The sequence below is a fragment of the Strix uralensis genome, chromosome 19 (genome assembly GCF_047716275.1).
Source record: "Strix uralensis isolate ZFMK-TIS-50842 chromosome 19, bStrUra1, whole genome shotgun sequence".
In the NCBI taxonomy this organism is placed as follows: domain Eukaryota; kingdom Metazoa; phylum Chordata; class Aves; order Strigiformes; family Strigidae; genus Strix; species Strix uralensis.
In genome coordinates, this window is record NC_133990.1 from 10,419,489 (window position 1) to 10,435,678 (window position 16,190).

The 16,190-nt window shown below is 45.3% G+C and overlaps 1 protein-coding gene across 2 annotated transcripts; it reads right to left on the reverse strand.

The window, feature by feature from the left end:
- Positions 1 to 6,729: 6,729 nt before the first annotated feature.
- TOB1 (transducer of ERBB2, 1) lies at positions 6,730 to 11,913 on the reverse strand. 2 transcript variants are annotated; one of them, XM_074889126.1, is made up of 2 exons: positions 11,777 to 11,913; positions 6,730 to 8,672 (listed from the first exon to the last, which is right to left on the reverse strand). In XM_074889126.1, the coding sequence occupies exon 2, from the start codon at positions 8,533 to 8,535 to the stop codon at positions 7,555 to 7,557; it is 981 nt and encodes a 326-aa protein (XP_074745227.1). In that variant the 5' UTR covers positions 8,536 to 8,672; positions 11,777 to 11,913; the 3' UTR covers positions 6,730 to 7,554. The 2 variants fall into 2 exon arrangements, with proteins under 2 accessions (XP_074745227.1, XP_074745226.1); XM_074889125.1 differs by lacking the exon at positions 11,777 to 11,913 and adding an exon at positions 11,304 to 11,549.
- Between the last annotated feature and the right edge of the window lie 4,277 nt (positions 11,914 to 16,190).

Here is a 16,190-nt window from a genome sequence, read left to right on the forward strand (position 1 = left end):
CCCTCCCAGCAGCCACTGCCCCGCGGCACACTCGGGGACAGCGAGGCAACCGGGACGAGGTGGGATGGGTGGCTTAGAGACTCCACCACATCATGCCTATGCTTCCCTCCTATTAACTGAGCTAGTGGAGGACCTCCTGTAGCAGCTCATCAAGGCTGTGCCTTCGTTTGTAGACTCAGCTGAGCAGAACAAGCACAGTCGTGCAGCTGTAGCGGGGACAGTACAAGACGTAAGTGAGGCAAGGGCAGGGAGAGGGGACACCGTTTACTGGGTCAGGTGGTGTACTTGGAAAAACTACACATGCTTTCAGGCACATAAGGCTTCCTTAGGTCTGAAATAGAAGCAATAACCTTAGAGCTAAATACAGGTTGAGAATAATTGTTCTGAGTTAAACTTCATTATATTAATGAATTAGGCAATTTGAGAGAAAGGATGATTGGTTCCTGTTGATCAAAGGAAGGATACTAGCCAGAGGACAGCTGATAATGTCATTTATGGCACAAAGCGAGGGCGAGAGAGAGAGGAGTAATTATTGCCTAGGGATGGCTGGTGGTAGCAAAAATTATAATGTAATATGCAATCAATATCTGTGTGATTTTTATATCCTAGAGTCAGGAATTTCAGTACCCGGATTGTCTTCTGAAGCAGTTTTGGAGACCTTGGAAGGTCAGGAGTGAGAGGTCAGAGATGCGGTGGTTGATCTCTTACCAAGTGTTTCTGTCCTTTATCAGTTTGTACAAGTTAACTGGAGTTGGTTGCCTGCAGTTGTTGCCACCAGACTGTCAAATCTGTCATGCAAACCGCACAGACAGGAGGGCAGTGGTAGGTCTCGGTCCTTCTGTATCACTTATCACTTAGAAATCTGATTCCATTAAGCAGCTGTGGTTAATTGCTAACACTTCTGAGTTCATCATTATCCCTTAGATATTTTGTTTCCCATGAAGTGCCAGTCCCAGGGAACCTGTGATTTCCTAAGGATCTAAACTTTCATATAAAAATTAAGTTCTTAGTGGACTTGTAGAAAAAAGCTAGAACATTCTGAAATCTATTTAAATCTATACCCAGAGATAAATTAATATGGTGTGAAGTTGATTATTATTTATGATTACCTCATAATTTCTAAAATATTCTTGGAGGCCTGAATCACAGTTTCTCAAGTGATTTGGTTTGGCAGGACTGAAATGAGTCTTTAAGGACAGCACTGTAACAGTCTAGAAGACACAAATGGAGAACATCCTTATGATTACTTAAAAATGAAATATAATTGTTCTCAAGTAAAATATGATCTATGGCTAAAAGCCGTTAACAAAGATAACATGAGATTCACAAATACCTGCAAAGTAGGTAATTGCCCCAGGCATTAACATTTTCAAAGGCAGTTAGGAATTTTGCACTCTTCCCACTAAATCGCCAGACTGAGGTGCTGTATGTACCTGACTAACCCTGAGAGACACAGACACACCGAGAACCCATTGGCCTCAAATATACGTTGCAGTTATCTACAATATCTGAGACTCAGCAGGGAATTAAAGGCTAAAGTATGGGCTTAAAAACACCAAAACTACTCTTGACAAGGCTGAAGCAGACTGTTGAAGACTGGGCAGACAGTTCACAGCACAGCCGGTGGCAGAACCCAGCAGCCCTGTCTCTGTGCTGGCACACGGGATGCTGAACCTTATGGTCTAATGAAAATCAAAGGGGAATTTGTTTTAGTTTGTAAAATCTGTATGCAAGTCTAATTTTGACCAGCAGCAACTTCAGTGAGTAGGCTGGTGCAAAATTTTCACATGATTTGTACTGGAGGAATATATACTTCCATATCTATAGAAACACCCACAGAAATTCTTTTAGAGAATCACAATAGTCAGTATGTGAGATCTCACTGCTCTGGAGGCCTTCTGCTCTGATGGTGGATGAATCAGACTCTATATACCATGGACAATGAGAGTCAAGTGCTTTACTTTTATATGCATGCCTTATTTCAAAATGTAAAGGTCATCTAATACACGTGAAGTGAACTGTACAACAGAGGAGACTCTCAAAGGCCACAGAGACTAAAGACAATAAAAGGAGGGAACAGTAGGTCAACCTCAGAAGATATTCCTGTGGCATACAGAACTTGGATGAAGTTCCTTATTGACAGCAGAAAGACAGCAACCGCCAGCTAACGTCTGACACTCGCTAACACTGAATTTCAATGGAGACAGAGGAGGAAACCAACACAGAAAAGGCAGGGACTTGCCCAGAGTCAGATCTGGAATGTGGGGTGCTCGAGTCGTCATCTATTATGGCATGTTCTTCACTAACCTGCCACCTCCCATTTCCATCAACGTGACTAAAAGCTCCCAGGCTGTTGCATTACTGGATGAGGCTGCCCAAGCAGCAAATTCGCCCAGTTTCATCAGACTGTGAGCTTCGAATATAATCCTTAATTGTATTCTGACATTCAGCAGTTCTTTACACTGTCTTTAGAGATAAAGTGAAGTCAAGTAAGCCTTAGCCTACAAGGGACAGAGGGAGAGGGTACCTTTCGGTGGCTGGAGCCTCGTGTGCTGAGGTCTGCCATGGCACAGCAGTTCCTGGCATGGAGCGATTGGAGAGATGAGGTCAGAGAGACGCAGAGTCTGGGTGAAAAGAAGAGCAACGTGGAAGCCTGGTGTAGCAGAGCAAGTAGCAAGAGGCAGCAAAAGGAGCAACGCACAAGCTGGTCCTTCCAAGGATGCTGGGGAAGAGGCAGAAAAGACAAAGGAAGGGGTTACGGGTGTAACAGGGAACTAGTATCTTCTGCCAAGGAAAAAAGGTGGGTTTCCATGTCTGGTTTTAATTGCATTAGCCAGTCCTGTTGATATAACCTTCTCAAAGAAGCTCGCAGGGGCACTAAACAATAATTAAGGCACTACATTCCCAGAGTCCTCTTTTGTTTTATGCTATGGGTAATCTTGAAGCTAAGGCGACGAGGGAACGGAGCGCAATGAGCTCCATGAGGGCATGGAGCTGACAGACTGTTTAAATGTAATGGTGTCTCAGCTCTCAGAGGAGGAGAGGATCTCTGATTTCAGGCCTCTGAAGTGCTAAATTACCAAATGAAAACTACAGCAAGTTTCACCAAAAGTGCAGCCATCAATACTACAGATTTTTTTTTAACAAAAGTTGACAGAATAAAGGATGGGGGTTGAGGGATGTCCGCACTCTACGCCAAGGTTTTTCTAAAAATATTTTACACCTGCTATTCGCTCCGCACACTGATCATATTTTGTCTATGAGGTAGAGAACTCGTAGTGCCAAAGGGAATGTGGTTTACGTTCCCGAGTCTGAATGCTTTTTCCCTTCTGTAAGGCAAAACTCCTTACTACCACCACTAAAATAAAGCCAAGAGGACAAAAGTCATACGCGCACTGCCACGGTTCACAGTTTAACCGTTCCTCTCACTGATCTTTGGAAACAATCCCTTCAGCAGGATTTTACAGCTCTGGCACTTCGATTTAGCGAACTTTTTATGCAGCTCATGAGAGGAATGCAGCCAACTCTGTACACTCAATTTAAATCAACTTGCTGATGATATAAAAAAGAGTGCTGAACCGCCGGTTTGCTTCATCTGCTCCAAAACTACCAACACAAACTCCGAGGTATTTATTCCCGAAATGTTAATAGAACAGTCTGGGGCATCAGATCAGTAAATGAACTCTGGTTTGATCCCATGCCGGTCCAAAGAGCTGATTTAACAACTAGTTGTTTGGTTACTTGATATTTCAGAAACGCAACTGGGCTGTTCGCTACTAAGAGGCTTTTGGAGGTTGCAGTACGGCGGGAGTGCAGGGTGCAGACAGCTGGGCGGGCGGCTGCGCTGGAGCTGGGAAATCGTCTGCCATCGCTGGCTGTAGCAAGAGACTGTACGAGCAATGCTTAATAGCGTTCTAATTCTGCATTGTGAAGGAAGGGTGGATCTTTCTGTGGCTTACACCCAGCCCTCCATTTGTATAAATTACAATAGTTTAGTTGAAGTTAAGAGAACTACAAAACTCGTACTCACCGAGACTCCAGTGTCAGGCCAGCCCGTGCCCTCTGGATTCACACCCGCAGCGGGGACCTTTGAGAACACGACGCAGTAATGAAGCACTACGTGTTGTGAACTCCACCTGTAAGCTGGCTCTCCTTTGCAGAAATAATCCGATCAATTCAACTTTGGTGACCGCTACTAGACTTCTGATCAAGAGTAAGGTCTGTCGTCTACCCACAAAACAAATGCGACACAGACCGTGGCTGCCCACTCTCCGCCCTGCCACGCCAAGATGCCTCCGAGCTCAGTTTCACAGATCTCAGGTTACAATTTTCAAAAGTTACCAACTTGTGCTGAATTGAGTGAGCCTTACAGATGAAAGCGCTTTTAATTTGTGCTTGGGTGGGGACTTTGAGTGAAGAGACAGGGTGCACTGAGCAGCATCGAGGGGGACGCATCCTTACGGTTTTACCCTTTTCTTCAATTAAAGAATCTTTCGAGGTTTAACTTACACCGGCAATTTTAAGGAAGTAAATTGCATGTTCACAAGAGAAAATACAACCAAACTTGCACAACTAAGCAAATGCTTCCTTTTCCCCCCTTCACTCCTTTCTAGGTCCTTTCTATTAAAGCAAATGCACTTACCTGACAGCACGGCTCAAGAGCAGAATACTGGGTGCGTGCAAATTGAACCAGAGATTGACTTGGCACTCATTTAGAACAGAATGTTGAAATGTAAATGTTTGATCTAACAAATTCAGCACCAAACTTTAGAAAGCTAAATAAATGGGTGAAGTAGACTGAACAGAAAGCACACATCTTTAATTTCTGTAAGGAGTAAGAGAAAACGTTAAAACTCTTCACATTTGCATTCTTCAAGAAAACTGGAAGCTCTCTCTATAGGTCGTGTCCTTGCAAAGCACCATAAACAAACCCTGCTCATTAAAATCTTTATGTTAAAGGGTGCTACAAAAAACCACCTTGTTTCCAGAGACTCTTTGCTGCTGCAAACCACCACTGCCCTTCGTCTGTAGAGCTGTTACACTGGAAGTGAACAAATCAGCACGGGAAGAACATAAGCTCGATGACCTTTAAGACAAATGATCTGTTTAAATCACAGAATAAAAATATTACTGAACAAGTAGAATAGTCTCCACTGTCAGAGCTGCTCAACCTCCTAGGCAGTTTAGGTATTATTATTCTTATTGTATTGTAAATAGTTAAATTGTAGTAAGTCTTGAAGTCTAGGCATATAAATAGAAAGAATAGAGCTAATATTCTCCATTTCCAGTAATTGATCCAGTTTTTTGTAATTTTTTTCTAATTCCTTTTAAAAGCAAAATCATCCACTTAAAATCAGATACCAAATGATGCACTTTCAAGTACAGTTCTGTCCACTGATGTGCTGCTAGTGGAAAGATAAACCAGATGGCAGACTCAATAAAAAGGAGCCAGTTAAACAGAGACAGATGAATGCCTAAAAAAATCCTTCGCTCCATTATTGCTTTTGAATTGGTTGTCATGGCGTTAGAAATCGATACCACTGTCAGCCTCCCATCTCCACCCTGTCCGTTTCTTCACAGCCTCTGTCCAAAGCAAAGATCTCACACGGGTTTTGGAAAACACCCTCGTCCTTACAGCACGAGGCTATTTCCACCAAAACGCTGCTCACACCAAACTGGGGGTGTTCGTGCGTGTGGAATTTAACACCTTTTGTAAAATCAAGTGCATCAAACGGGAAAAGACTGATCTTCAGTCTCAAATTCCAGTTTCAGAATACTAACATTCAGAGTTTTAATCCTGTGCTCCTCCTGTAGTTTACAGTTCATCACCACGAGCCAAAGGACTATCCACTCAGCAGGCATCTTCTCTTTGTACAACTGGAACTGCCATGGAAAATAAGTTGCCATTTGTTAGATTTACGTATTATAGTAAGTTTCTCTTCCCCTGGACAATGTCCACCAGCAAGGAACACAATTTGCCGAACAGACAGAAAAGAGCAAGGGATGCCACTTCAAAATAGCCCTGGAAAAGCTGAGTTGTTTTGTCAGCCTCTGAGTTCTTTCTCCTCCCACTCACATTCACGTTTTGAGAGTCTATTAAGTTAAAATTGGTAAAATCCTCTAAAATAAAAACCTTAGAATGTCACATTGTAGTTGCATTACATTTCTCTTTTTAATAGAGCATATAAAATGAAAGTTTACAATGAGTTTAGTAAACTGTAAATCAGCACTTTTATTCAGTCTAGTTTCTGAGCTATTAATCCCTAATACAGAAACAGAACGCTGATGCATTGGTCTAGGACCTCTCGAGATAATAGTTCAAATCCATTCTGATGACATGGAAAGTGAATTTCATTGAATCACCTGAGTCCCTTCTAGATACATCATATCGCACAATAACTCAGCATTCCCATAGCTTATAGTCTCAACTCAAGGAAAAAAAAAATAAAAATAAAATTACCTTCTGACTTCAGTGAGCTGCAGTTACGGAAAACAAGCGAAAGTTTCCTCAAATAATTGTAGGCAAGTACTTAATCAGGCTATGTGCTTTGTCAGTAGTATTTAAGGTAAAGCAACCCATTATTGTGGTGCATCAATACAGCAGCCCTTTCCATCGCTCCTTTGTGATGCACTGAGTCAGACTTTTTTGCATCATTAGCACTGACAACACAATAAACGCAGCGCTCTGATCTTCAGCAGAACAGTAAAAACACAGACCACAACAGTCAATTAATTTTAAAGAATTTTAATACAAACTTAATATAAACTATTTCAGTCCCTCTTAACATGTAAGACACTGACTCAAAATACTTTTATACCTTTTTTCAAGTATTGCACAATGTAGGTACAAAATTAATATTTACGATTACATTTTCTTCCATAATATATAGCAAAAATCTTTAAACTTTTAACAGAAAATACAATTTGTGTTTCTTTTGAAAAAAGCAAATATTTCGTACATTTTAATTCCACCACTAAGGAATATTCTGTACACAACTTTTTAATTTTTTAGAATTGATGTCTTTAAGATGGATATCTTACAATTTCAGTAAAAAAAATACAACATGAAGCTGCTGCAGCTGTCACAGATCACTGTAGTAAAAAGATATAAATGCAATACCATGTTGTAGAAACAATATATATACTCTGATATTTTACAAACTTTGTACTAAATTAAATTATACAATTAGAAAAAGACCAATAAACCCACCTATTAGTGCCAATTTTTAAAATATATATATACATATATGTTTGTGCACATATATATATACACACATGAAAAAAATCAGCCACGTCCTTGCTATATCTTAAATACTGTAAGAGGCCATATTTTGAGAGTATATTTTTGTAATGTACAATCAGTATAAAATAATTTTGTGCTTGGTTGGCAAATGAAAAAATGATGCATGTTGTATTTATCTAACCAAGCCTGAATGTATTCATACTACAAGCCTTAAAAAAAATCTCAAGAGGTGGAAAAAAAGATACACCCTTGGGTACGTGCATTTTAACTTGTACAATAGTATTTACTTGTATTTCACTTTCGTTTTATTTTTAGTTAGCCATAACTGGCTGGAATTGCTGGTTAGAATACTGCATGTTGTTTAAACTAAAATTCAAGCCATCCACAAAAGACTTTTCATTTAGACCTCCATAGGCTGCAAACATATCAAAGGCATTACTGTACTGGAGAGGACTGAGGTTAAGGGGGCTGTCACCAGGAAAGATGCTACTGGTACTACCTTGACCCTGCATGTTGGGGAAAATGAACTCCTTTGCGTTAGGAGAAAGGGCAGAAGTCTTCTGCTGTTGCTGTTGCTGCTGCTGCTGACTGCCTAAGCCAAGCCCGTAGAGAGAGTGCATGGAGGAGGAGAGGGCTTTCTGCTTCAACAGGTCATTGACATTCAAGCCAAGGTTGGTGGGAGAAGTGCGGGCGACCTTGTTGCTACGGCCGCTATTCTTCATTTTGGTCGAGCCAAACTTGGTGGCAGCAAATGTGGCAGTGGTGAAGGTTAAAGGCTGAGTGGAGCGGGGCATGAAAGTTGGGCTCACAGCAGCAGAGTGACCAAAGGGAGGAGAAGGAGAACTAGACACTGAAGATGCTGGGTCACTAATTGGCATGAACACCTGGGCCTCTGGGTTAAAGCTGTTCTTGATCTCCTTATCCAACTCACATCCATTTTCATTATCATCCACATAAAGCACTTTCACTGGTCCCTTTTCACCGATTTGGTATGAAACCTCAAATGGGTCAATCCAAACACTAAGATCCTGAGGCAAGTTGCCACGAACATCATCAATGTCCAAACCACTCTCTTTGGATGCTTGTTCTATGACTGGGTCCACTTTCTCCCCTATATGTATACATCTAAACCCTGATCCTTTGTATGGCTTTTCTGGATACCAGTGCCCTTCATACTTCTTCTTAAGAAGTCTTTCAAGCTCTTCACCAAAAATGTTGACACGTCGTCTGGGAAGCTTATTGTACAAATAGGAAATAATAAAATTGAGTGCTACTTGGATTTCAAGCTGCATAGCTGCTACGCCACAAAGTTTTAAGTCTGTTTCAAAACCCGAAGAAGAAAGTGTTCAAGATGCCACAGGGAAACAAAGTTTCATTCAAAGTGCTGATTCTAGTTGATTATTATCCTTCACCTTGAGTGCTCTTGTTCCTTTAAGAAAAAACAAAAGCAAACACATCCAAATAAGGAAAGCGTAAGATCAAGCTCCAAGGCCTATTCTTTTAGCTTCACTTTCAGCATAAAATAGGTTACTTTTTAGATCAAAAAACGTGAATCGAACTGTTTACATTTGTGCCTGCAGAAGGTGAGGATGTCAACCACATTCAGTATGACTTACAAACAACACTGCAGAAGATGCACTAGGCATGTGTTTACACATACAGCATGGGGCATTTCAAAATCACATGAGCTTGCCGTTTAGTTATTCACAAAGCAGCAAGGATAATTTTTAAGACATCACAGAACTGCCAGGCCTGTCAAGGGTTCAATTACCAACCCGTATTTGGATGATTTATAGTACTCAGCTGCAAAATTTAGCACCAGACTATTAGTTTAGCTTGAAAGGTCTTAGTCCAAGGGTCATTTATCATTGTAAAGTTTGCAAACATACTGGTTGCACTGTAAGCTACAGAATTATAAAAATGTTAACAGTTGCTTTAGAAGATTTCACACAAACAACTAGAATTATGCAACATTTATTTTAAGTCCAAGCAAATCATCCGCATAAACTGTGTGGTGAAATTATGCTAACTGAAGAGAAAATGTCCGCTGTACATATACAACAATTCTTCCTTGGAACAGCTAAAATGACAATGCAGTCAGTGCATACAAAATAAGATGCATGTATCTTTGGTCATAAGGGTGGCAATGACGGTGAAATTATTTCAATAAATTAATTCACAAATTTTTCCCTTTCTACAAATTTTTCTATATTATCAGATGTAATATATTAATATATACTAAATTCATATATCGCGCTGTCTATAGTTCAGGTTTCAGAAAGTTACTAGAGGTAACAGGGCTTTTGATAGCCTCAAAAATGATTGCTTTTCTCCTTCTCCATGACTCCATTTTATATTTAATATAAAATATGGTTGCCACTCCTTCACAAAGGACAAAAGAGAAATTAGCCGTCTAAAGTTAAAGGAGGGACAAGAATCAAGTATTAGCTCACGTACTAACGAAAATTCTGCAGTACCTTAGACTAAAGGTGCTCATCCACAGGAGACACCTTTGTTCAAAAAGTTCCAATGAAATAAAATATGTATTTCTTAGCTCAAGTTAAATGCCCAATGAGAATTTCAATTAAGTGTGCTTTTCTGCACTGCATCACAGGAACAAAATTTAGTGTAGCTGTCACTAAAGATTAGAGAAATCAAAGTCAGTATCAAAATCCTTCAACAATGTGAATACAATGCTTTTTTATTTCTTGCTCCAAATAATCTCCTTTTAAAGTCTGGAACCCTATTTCCAAGCCACTCGTGTTCTCCCCAACATGGTATGGGAATAGTTTGAAAGCTTGTACGATAAGGCGACCTTTAAACGTTTGCTGGATCAGCACTGGGTGGGGATAAGGAAAAGATCAAGGGCAAACAGAAGATATTTACAAAAGGGACACAATCAGTACAGAAAAGCCGATTGGGTGGTTAAAAGGGGCATTTAAAAATGATTTATTAATCCATCTGTTTTGTTTCCCTTCCTCCACGTCCTTTAGGAAAGAAATGATCCTTTCAAGGCACACTAGCAGACGCTATAAATTTTTCCAAGCCCCAAAACTGATCCGTGGTGCAAGCACCTGATCAAACAAATCAGCTTGATCATTTCAAACTTTTTTTTTTTAATTTTTTAATTTACAGAGGACAACGTTTTCTCAGGGGCCCAAGCCCACCAAGTGCCCTGCGCGGGGGGCTGAGGGCAGGAGCCGCGGGCAGTGTGGGTGTTACATAACCAGGCACTCGGGTCTCATTAGATTTCTGCTCACAGCCCTGGGAGCTCCGGCAGCGGCAGCAGGAGGAGGAGGAAGAGCATTTTCTGAGCCCGTAAGAGAGAAAATGAAGAAGAGGAAGGGAGATGACTGGAAGGGGGATGGAGGGGGGGCTGCAAGGCCCCTCTCCTCAGCACACAGGCCAGTCCCCGGCGGCTCCCCCTCGGCCCCCCCGCGGGGCAGGGTCCTAGAGGACGGCGTCCAGCTCGCCCGGAGAGGCCCAGCGCAAGCAGCAGCTATTAGTCAGCCGGCAACGCTCACTCCTCCCAGCTGAGCGCGTCCAGGGACCGCCTTGGGAGGGACCCTCTCGCAGCCCGGCTCCCCGGGCCGTGCCCTCTCCCCCCAGCCCCCTCGCTCCGAGGAGGGGCTGCCGGCGGCCCCCGCGCCCTCCTTCCGCCGCTGCGCCCCCCACGGCACCCCGGGCCTGCCCCTCCCCGCGGGGCCGTGCCCGCCTGCGGCCCCGTCACCGCGGGGTCGTGACCGCCCCGGCACCCCGGGCCTCACGGCCGGGCCGGGCCCGACTCAGGGGCCGGGGCCTGGCCATTGCTGCCTCAGCGGCCGCGGCCGGGCGGTGGCTGCCTCAGGCCCCCCGCCGCCCGCCTCAGCTCCCCCCCGCCCCCCCCGAGGGGCCGGGCGGTGGCTGCCTCAGCCCCCCGCTCGCCTCACGGCCGGGGCCGGGCGGCGGCTGCCTCAGCCCCCCACCCCCGCCTCAGCGCCTGCCGTCGGCCCGGCCCCCCCGCCCCGCTCCCCGCCGCCAGCGCACACCCCCGCGCCGGCCCTCAGCGAGCGGTACTCACCCGGGGGGGTGTGCGGGGGTAGTGCAAACAGTCCCGGCGGGGGTGTGAGTGCGGGGTGGGGGGGCGGCTCAGCACCCGACCCCCATCTCCGAGAGCCGGCTCCCTCAGCGAGGATGGGAGGGGAAAGGAAAGAGAAAAAAAAAAAAAGGGAGGGGGGAGGGTTGGAAAAAAAAAGGGGGGGGAAGGGAAAGGGGGGGAAGGGCTGCGCTGCTCACACCCCCACGACGGGCGCGCTCGGCCGCCGCAGCTGGGCTCCTTCTGCTCCTGCCCCGCCGCCCGGCGCGCCCCTATATATCGCCTCCCTTGCCCCGCCCCCCGGCACGCCCCGCCCCCGAGCCCCGCCCGCCCGCCACTAGTGCCCGCCCTTGACACGCCCCCCGCCGCCAGGCCCCACCCAGGCCCCGCCCCCCGCCGCTGCTGGCTCCCCCCCACCCCGGCGCGGCGGGGCCGCTCTTACGTCACTCGCTCCTCACCTCGCTGCACCGCTGCGTCACTGCTGACGTCAAGCGCTGCCCTCGCGCCCCTCATCTCCGCAGGGAAGGGGCCCCGCGCTGAACTACATCTCCCATGACCGCCGCGGCGCTGGGGGGGCGGCCGGCGGGGACCTCGGCAGCGGCGTCTCGGTGGGGGCCGGCAGCCCGCCCGCCCGGCGCGGAGCGAGGGCACCTCGCAGCCCCTCACGGCCCGGGACGAGGGGGCCGAGCGGCGGCTCTCGCTGCTTCCCCCACCCCCGGCGGGGCTGGCGGGGCGGCCGCCCCTCAGCGCGGGGCCCGTAGGCAGCGACACCCCCGCCCCCCCGCGCCGCCGTGGCTAAAAATACACCCCCCAGGTAGCAACGCTGGGCGATTGGCTGCCTGCCCGCCCCGGTAGCCGCCTGATTGGCCACTCGGTAGCGAGGAGGAAGACGTCAAACCCCAGTTTTGGGGGGAAAAAAGTTACCGGGGGGGAATGAGGCGGGGGGGGGGGGGGGGGGCGACGGGGAGGGCGCAGCCGCCACCTCAGCGCCCGTGAGGCCGTGGAGGGGTGGGGGGGGGTGGTGGTGTCAGGCCGAGCCTGGGGACGGCGCCGGGCGCCAGGGCCCTCGCCCAGCGCCGGTGCCAACGAGCCTGATTTGGGCCTGTCGGGAACAGCCGGGCGGCCCGGCCTTATTTTAACGCGGGGCACGGCTAAATGTGGAGGCAGCGGCTGGGGGGAGCGGGGGGGTCGGCGAGCCAGCGGGCGAGCGCCCGGGCTGCCGCCTCCCCCCGCCGCGAGAGACATTTCGGGGGAGAACCGGGCCCGGTGGCGGGAGAGCCGGGCCCTCTGCCCGTTAAAACATCCCTGGGGTTGCGCTTTGAGGATCCCTTGCGGGAGTTACTCGGATCGGGGTCGGTGCGGTTACCTTCAACCGCCGAGCAGGACCGGGTTTTGGAGGACAAACTGCGGAGGTGTTGGGTTTTTTTTTTTTTTTTTTCCTCCTCCTCTTGCTCTGTTTGTATAATAATAAAGCATTTTGGCATAAGCTCTGCATGGGCCCCAGGAGAGATTTGGAAATGCCAGTCAGAAGAAATGCCAGGACTTTAACCCTTTGGAGCTTGGAATATACATGAGACTGTGTGGGAGGCAGGAGCCTGAAAACCGAAATGTTAAGGAAAGGAAGATAGCAAGGGTGATGTTTGGGATTTTCCACAGCTGAAAATTTCTGCTAGAAGGCCTAATTCATTGTAAAACGCACAGTTTTTATTCAGATGTGTCAATATTGATGCTACTAGGATTGCAGTATCGCAAACAACTTGAAAAGCTTAATTCGGACTCAAATAGTTACTATTTTTTTCCCCCCTATTTTTCATTTGTTTTTAACCACAAAGGGTTGCATGGGCCTTCAATGAAAACTGGGTCATCTGTCAGCACTGTGCACCCCAAATGGAAAATAAAGTATGAAGATTATAAAATTAAAAGCATTGGTAACTGGAAGACTACTGGGAATTGCTGCAGCACAGCCGGGAATCCAAATGAGAGTCTTGGATTTTTTGTGTTGAACAAGTTGTCATTACCTTTACCACGAAAATAAAGAGACGATGTGAGATAACTACCAAAACAGATAAGGTGAAAAGACAAATAAATTGTTGGTTTGCTGCTTTTTTTTTTTTAAAAAAAATTAGAATTTAGAAATCTCCCTGGTACAGCAAACACTGAACACATTGACAGCCAACATCAGCTGTGTCGCTGAACAGTTCAACATGTTACTGTGCTCAGTTCTGCGCTGCCTGGGGTAGCAGCAGCAGTAGATTTCCCTTTGAAGTGGGAGAAACTGCACAACTCTGTAGATCAATGTTTTCAGGTGAGATTTCGTAAGGAGCTTTAGAAACCCAATAACTGTGCTGCTGAGTTGCTAAAAAAAAAAGAGAAAGGTTGTAAAAGCAGAGACTTCCTTTTAAATGGCTTTAACACTACATGAGAAGCATTAGGAACTGAATTAAATATACAGAGCTAATACATTTATAATCAAGGCAGCTGCGGGACCCTTTAAAGCTGTGAAAATGGTGATGTACTTTTCTGCGGCTTATGTAAAGGAAGCTTCTAATGCAGTCAATGCTAAAATTCATGTTACTGAACAAATCCGATGTTAAATGTTAAAGACAGGTGATTGCCCTAAGAATAACATCTTCAGGTCACCAAGAATCAAGACCGCTTTTAGTGCTCCAATGCAAGTTTCAATTTATCCTTGTTTATCTGAAAAAAAATTCTGACTTCTAAGCTGCAGTGATCATTATGTCATCCACATATAACACATCAGAAGTAGGTGGCCAAACTGTAGTAATGTTAAATTATTAGCATTTAGAAACAGAGTCTAATCCAGGATCACTTGTATTCTTAAAACCTCAGCTGGCTTTTTGATCCACAAAGAGGTCAGAACAGGGCCTGCAGTATTTCTCAGTTCTTTTGATTAATACACAGCAATAACAAAATGTCTACCTCTCCCTGCTAGAAAAATCTTTAAAAATGCAATCAATACAAAAATAACAACCCCAGCAGCAAAATTTTACTCTTGTTGCCAATTCTATTCAACTGAAAGATTAATCTTAAGAGAAAAGGAAAAAAATATATATATTCTCATCCTTCCTGACAAACCTTGACAATTTTTCTCCCCAGCAGAGCAAATCAACAGAAGTATTTCAGAGCGTGGCACGAAGGCAGGAGTGAGATTAGAAGAAGACTTTCTTAATCTATATTAAACAAGAAGGGTTTTGATCTCATCCTCTGTTCATAGCCATATCCTGCGATGCTGGCCAGCAAGACAGCCGTCACCAGCAACTGAGCTACAATTTCTACAGTCTGGGTCTTTGCAGTCTGATTTCCAGAGCCAAGACCTACATTTCTACAAGACCTTGTAGAGTCTATATGGTCTCTACAAAGGGACCGTCTTTTTTCTACTAATGCCATGTACATTTGGTTTCTAAAATAATTAATAGCCTTCTTTAGATATCTAAATAAGTATTATTTATTGATCAATACAATATCTAAAACCAAAATACATTTATTAATCATAAAAGTTGTCCAAAGGAATTAAAAGCATCTAAGAAAATTTTTACTAATCTATGTCAACATGGACAAGAATTTAAGAGCAGTAGAAAGCAAGGCTTACAATTTCCACCACCCATCTTTGTCCTTTTCATCTCTGCTAAATGAATGTTGCTGTTCCTTACAGAATATATAGGATTTATCCTGACAGTGGACATAAAGCTTTGTAACATACGTTCCTGAATATAGTACGATCTCTTTTTTAACATTTTCCTATTTAGGAACACAAGTCTTTTAGCGTGGGAGTCTGGGCTTTGATTTTGAAAAAATGGAAAGCTTTTCCCATTGTATTCATCCCTCTCTAGCCCAATTTTATCCATTTGCTGATTTTAACATGTGTTCCCTTTCCCCATCATCTATCAGTGTGAGCAACCAAGCTGGGATGCTTTCCAGCATATACCTTAACAATGATTTTGAAATGTAATGCAGGTTCTCTTACATTTCACTTTACCAGCTTAAGCAGTGATTTTTCCAGAAATGCAGATTATAGAGGGTGTATATACCTATCAGATGTTGCCCAGCTTCAGGAGCTCTCTGACCACAAGGATCTTTTTAGATGGGAACCACAAAATTAGCTTGTATGAAGCGTTGTTTTGATGGACTAAAGAATAATCGAGAACAGAATTCAGCCAAAACAGAGAAGTTCGTGGGGCATTGTCCCAGCCAGGTCATCTTCTAGGAGAGTCCCAAGCTTGTCTCTAATTATGGGAAGGGGGCAAATGGTTAGCTCCCTCCAGTGAAGAGCAGCTGGCAGGCAGGGGCTGCTGCGTGCAGCTTTATACGCCAAGTTGAGTGCACACATGGCAGGATGTGTGTGTGATAACTCTTGTTTGCAGACTCTTACCCCCAGGGCAAACAGCCACAGTCAGCGACTTGCTGCAAACTGCTGTGTGGCTCCACAGCAATCCAGGCTGTGCCCAGACTTGTTCCTCTGTAGCGCGGGGGGCTGAGGAATTCAGAGGAATGGGATTAGTGTCCTGGGGATGTGGGAGCATGCAGGGAAGGGATGGGGGGAGGAGGACCTGGCGGCTGGATAAATGTCTATCGGTCATAGGTACAGTTAATCTTGCTACAGAGGGGGGAGAAATAGCCTTTGAAGTGGAAGGAGGTTTTATTATTTATGGTGGTAAAAGGAGGAGAATGGAGGACTGAGGGTCCAGTAGTGAGGGGCTGGAATTGTGAGAACAGCATCACGCATCCCATCCTGGAAGCCCAGAAAGCCTGAGTACCGATTCTCATGAGGTGCGCTGGGGCTGGCCTGCCCCACACAGCTCAGCTGGGCCGGCAAAGCAACGCTCCAGCAACAGAAGGTCCTCTGCTATTATG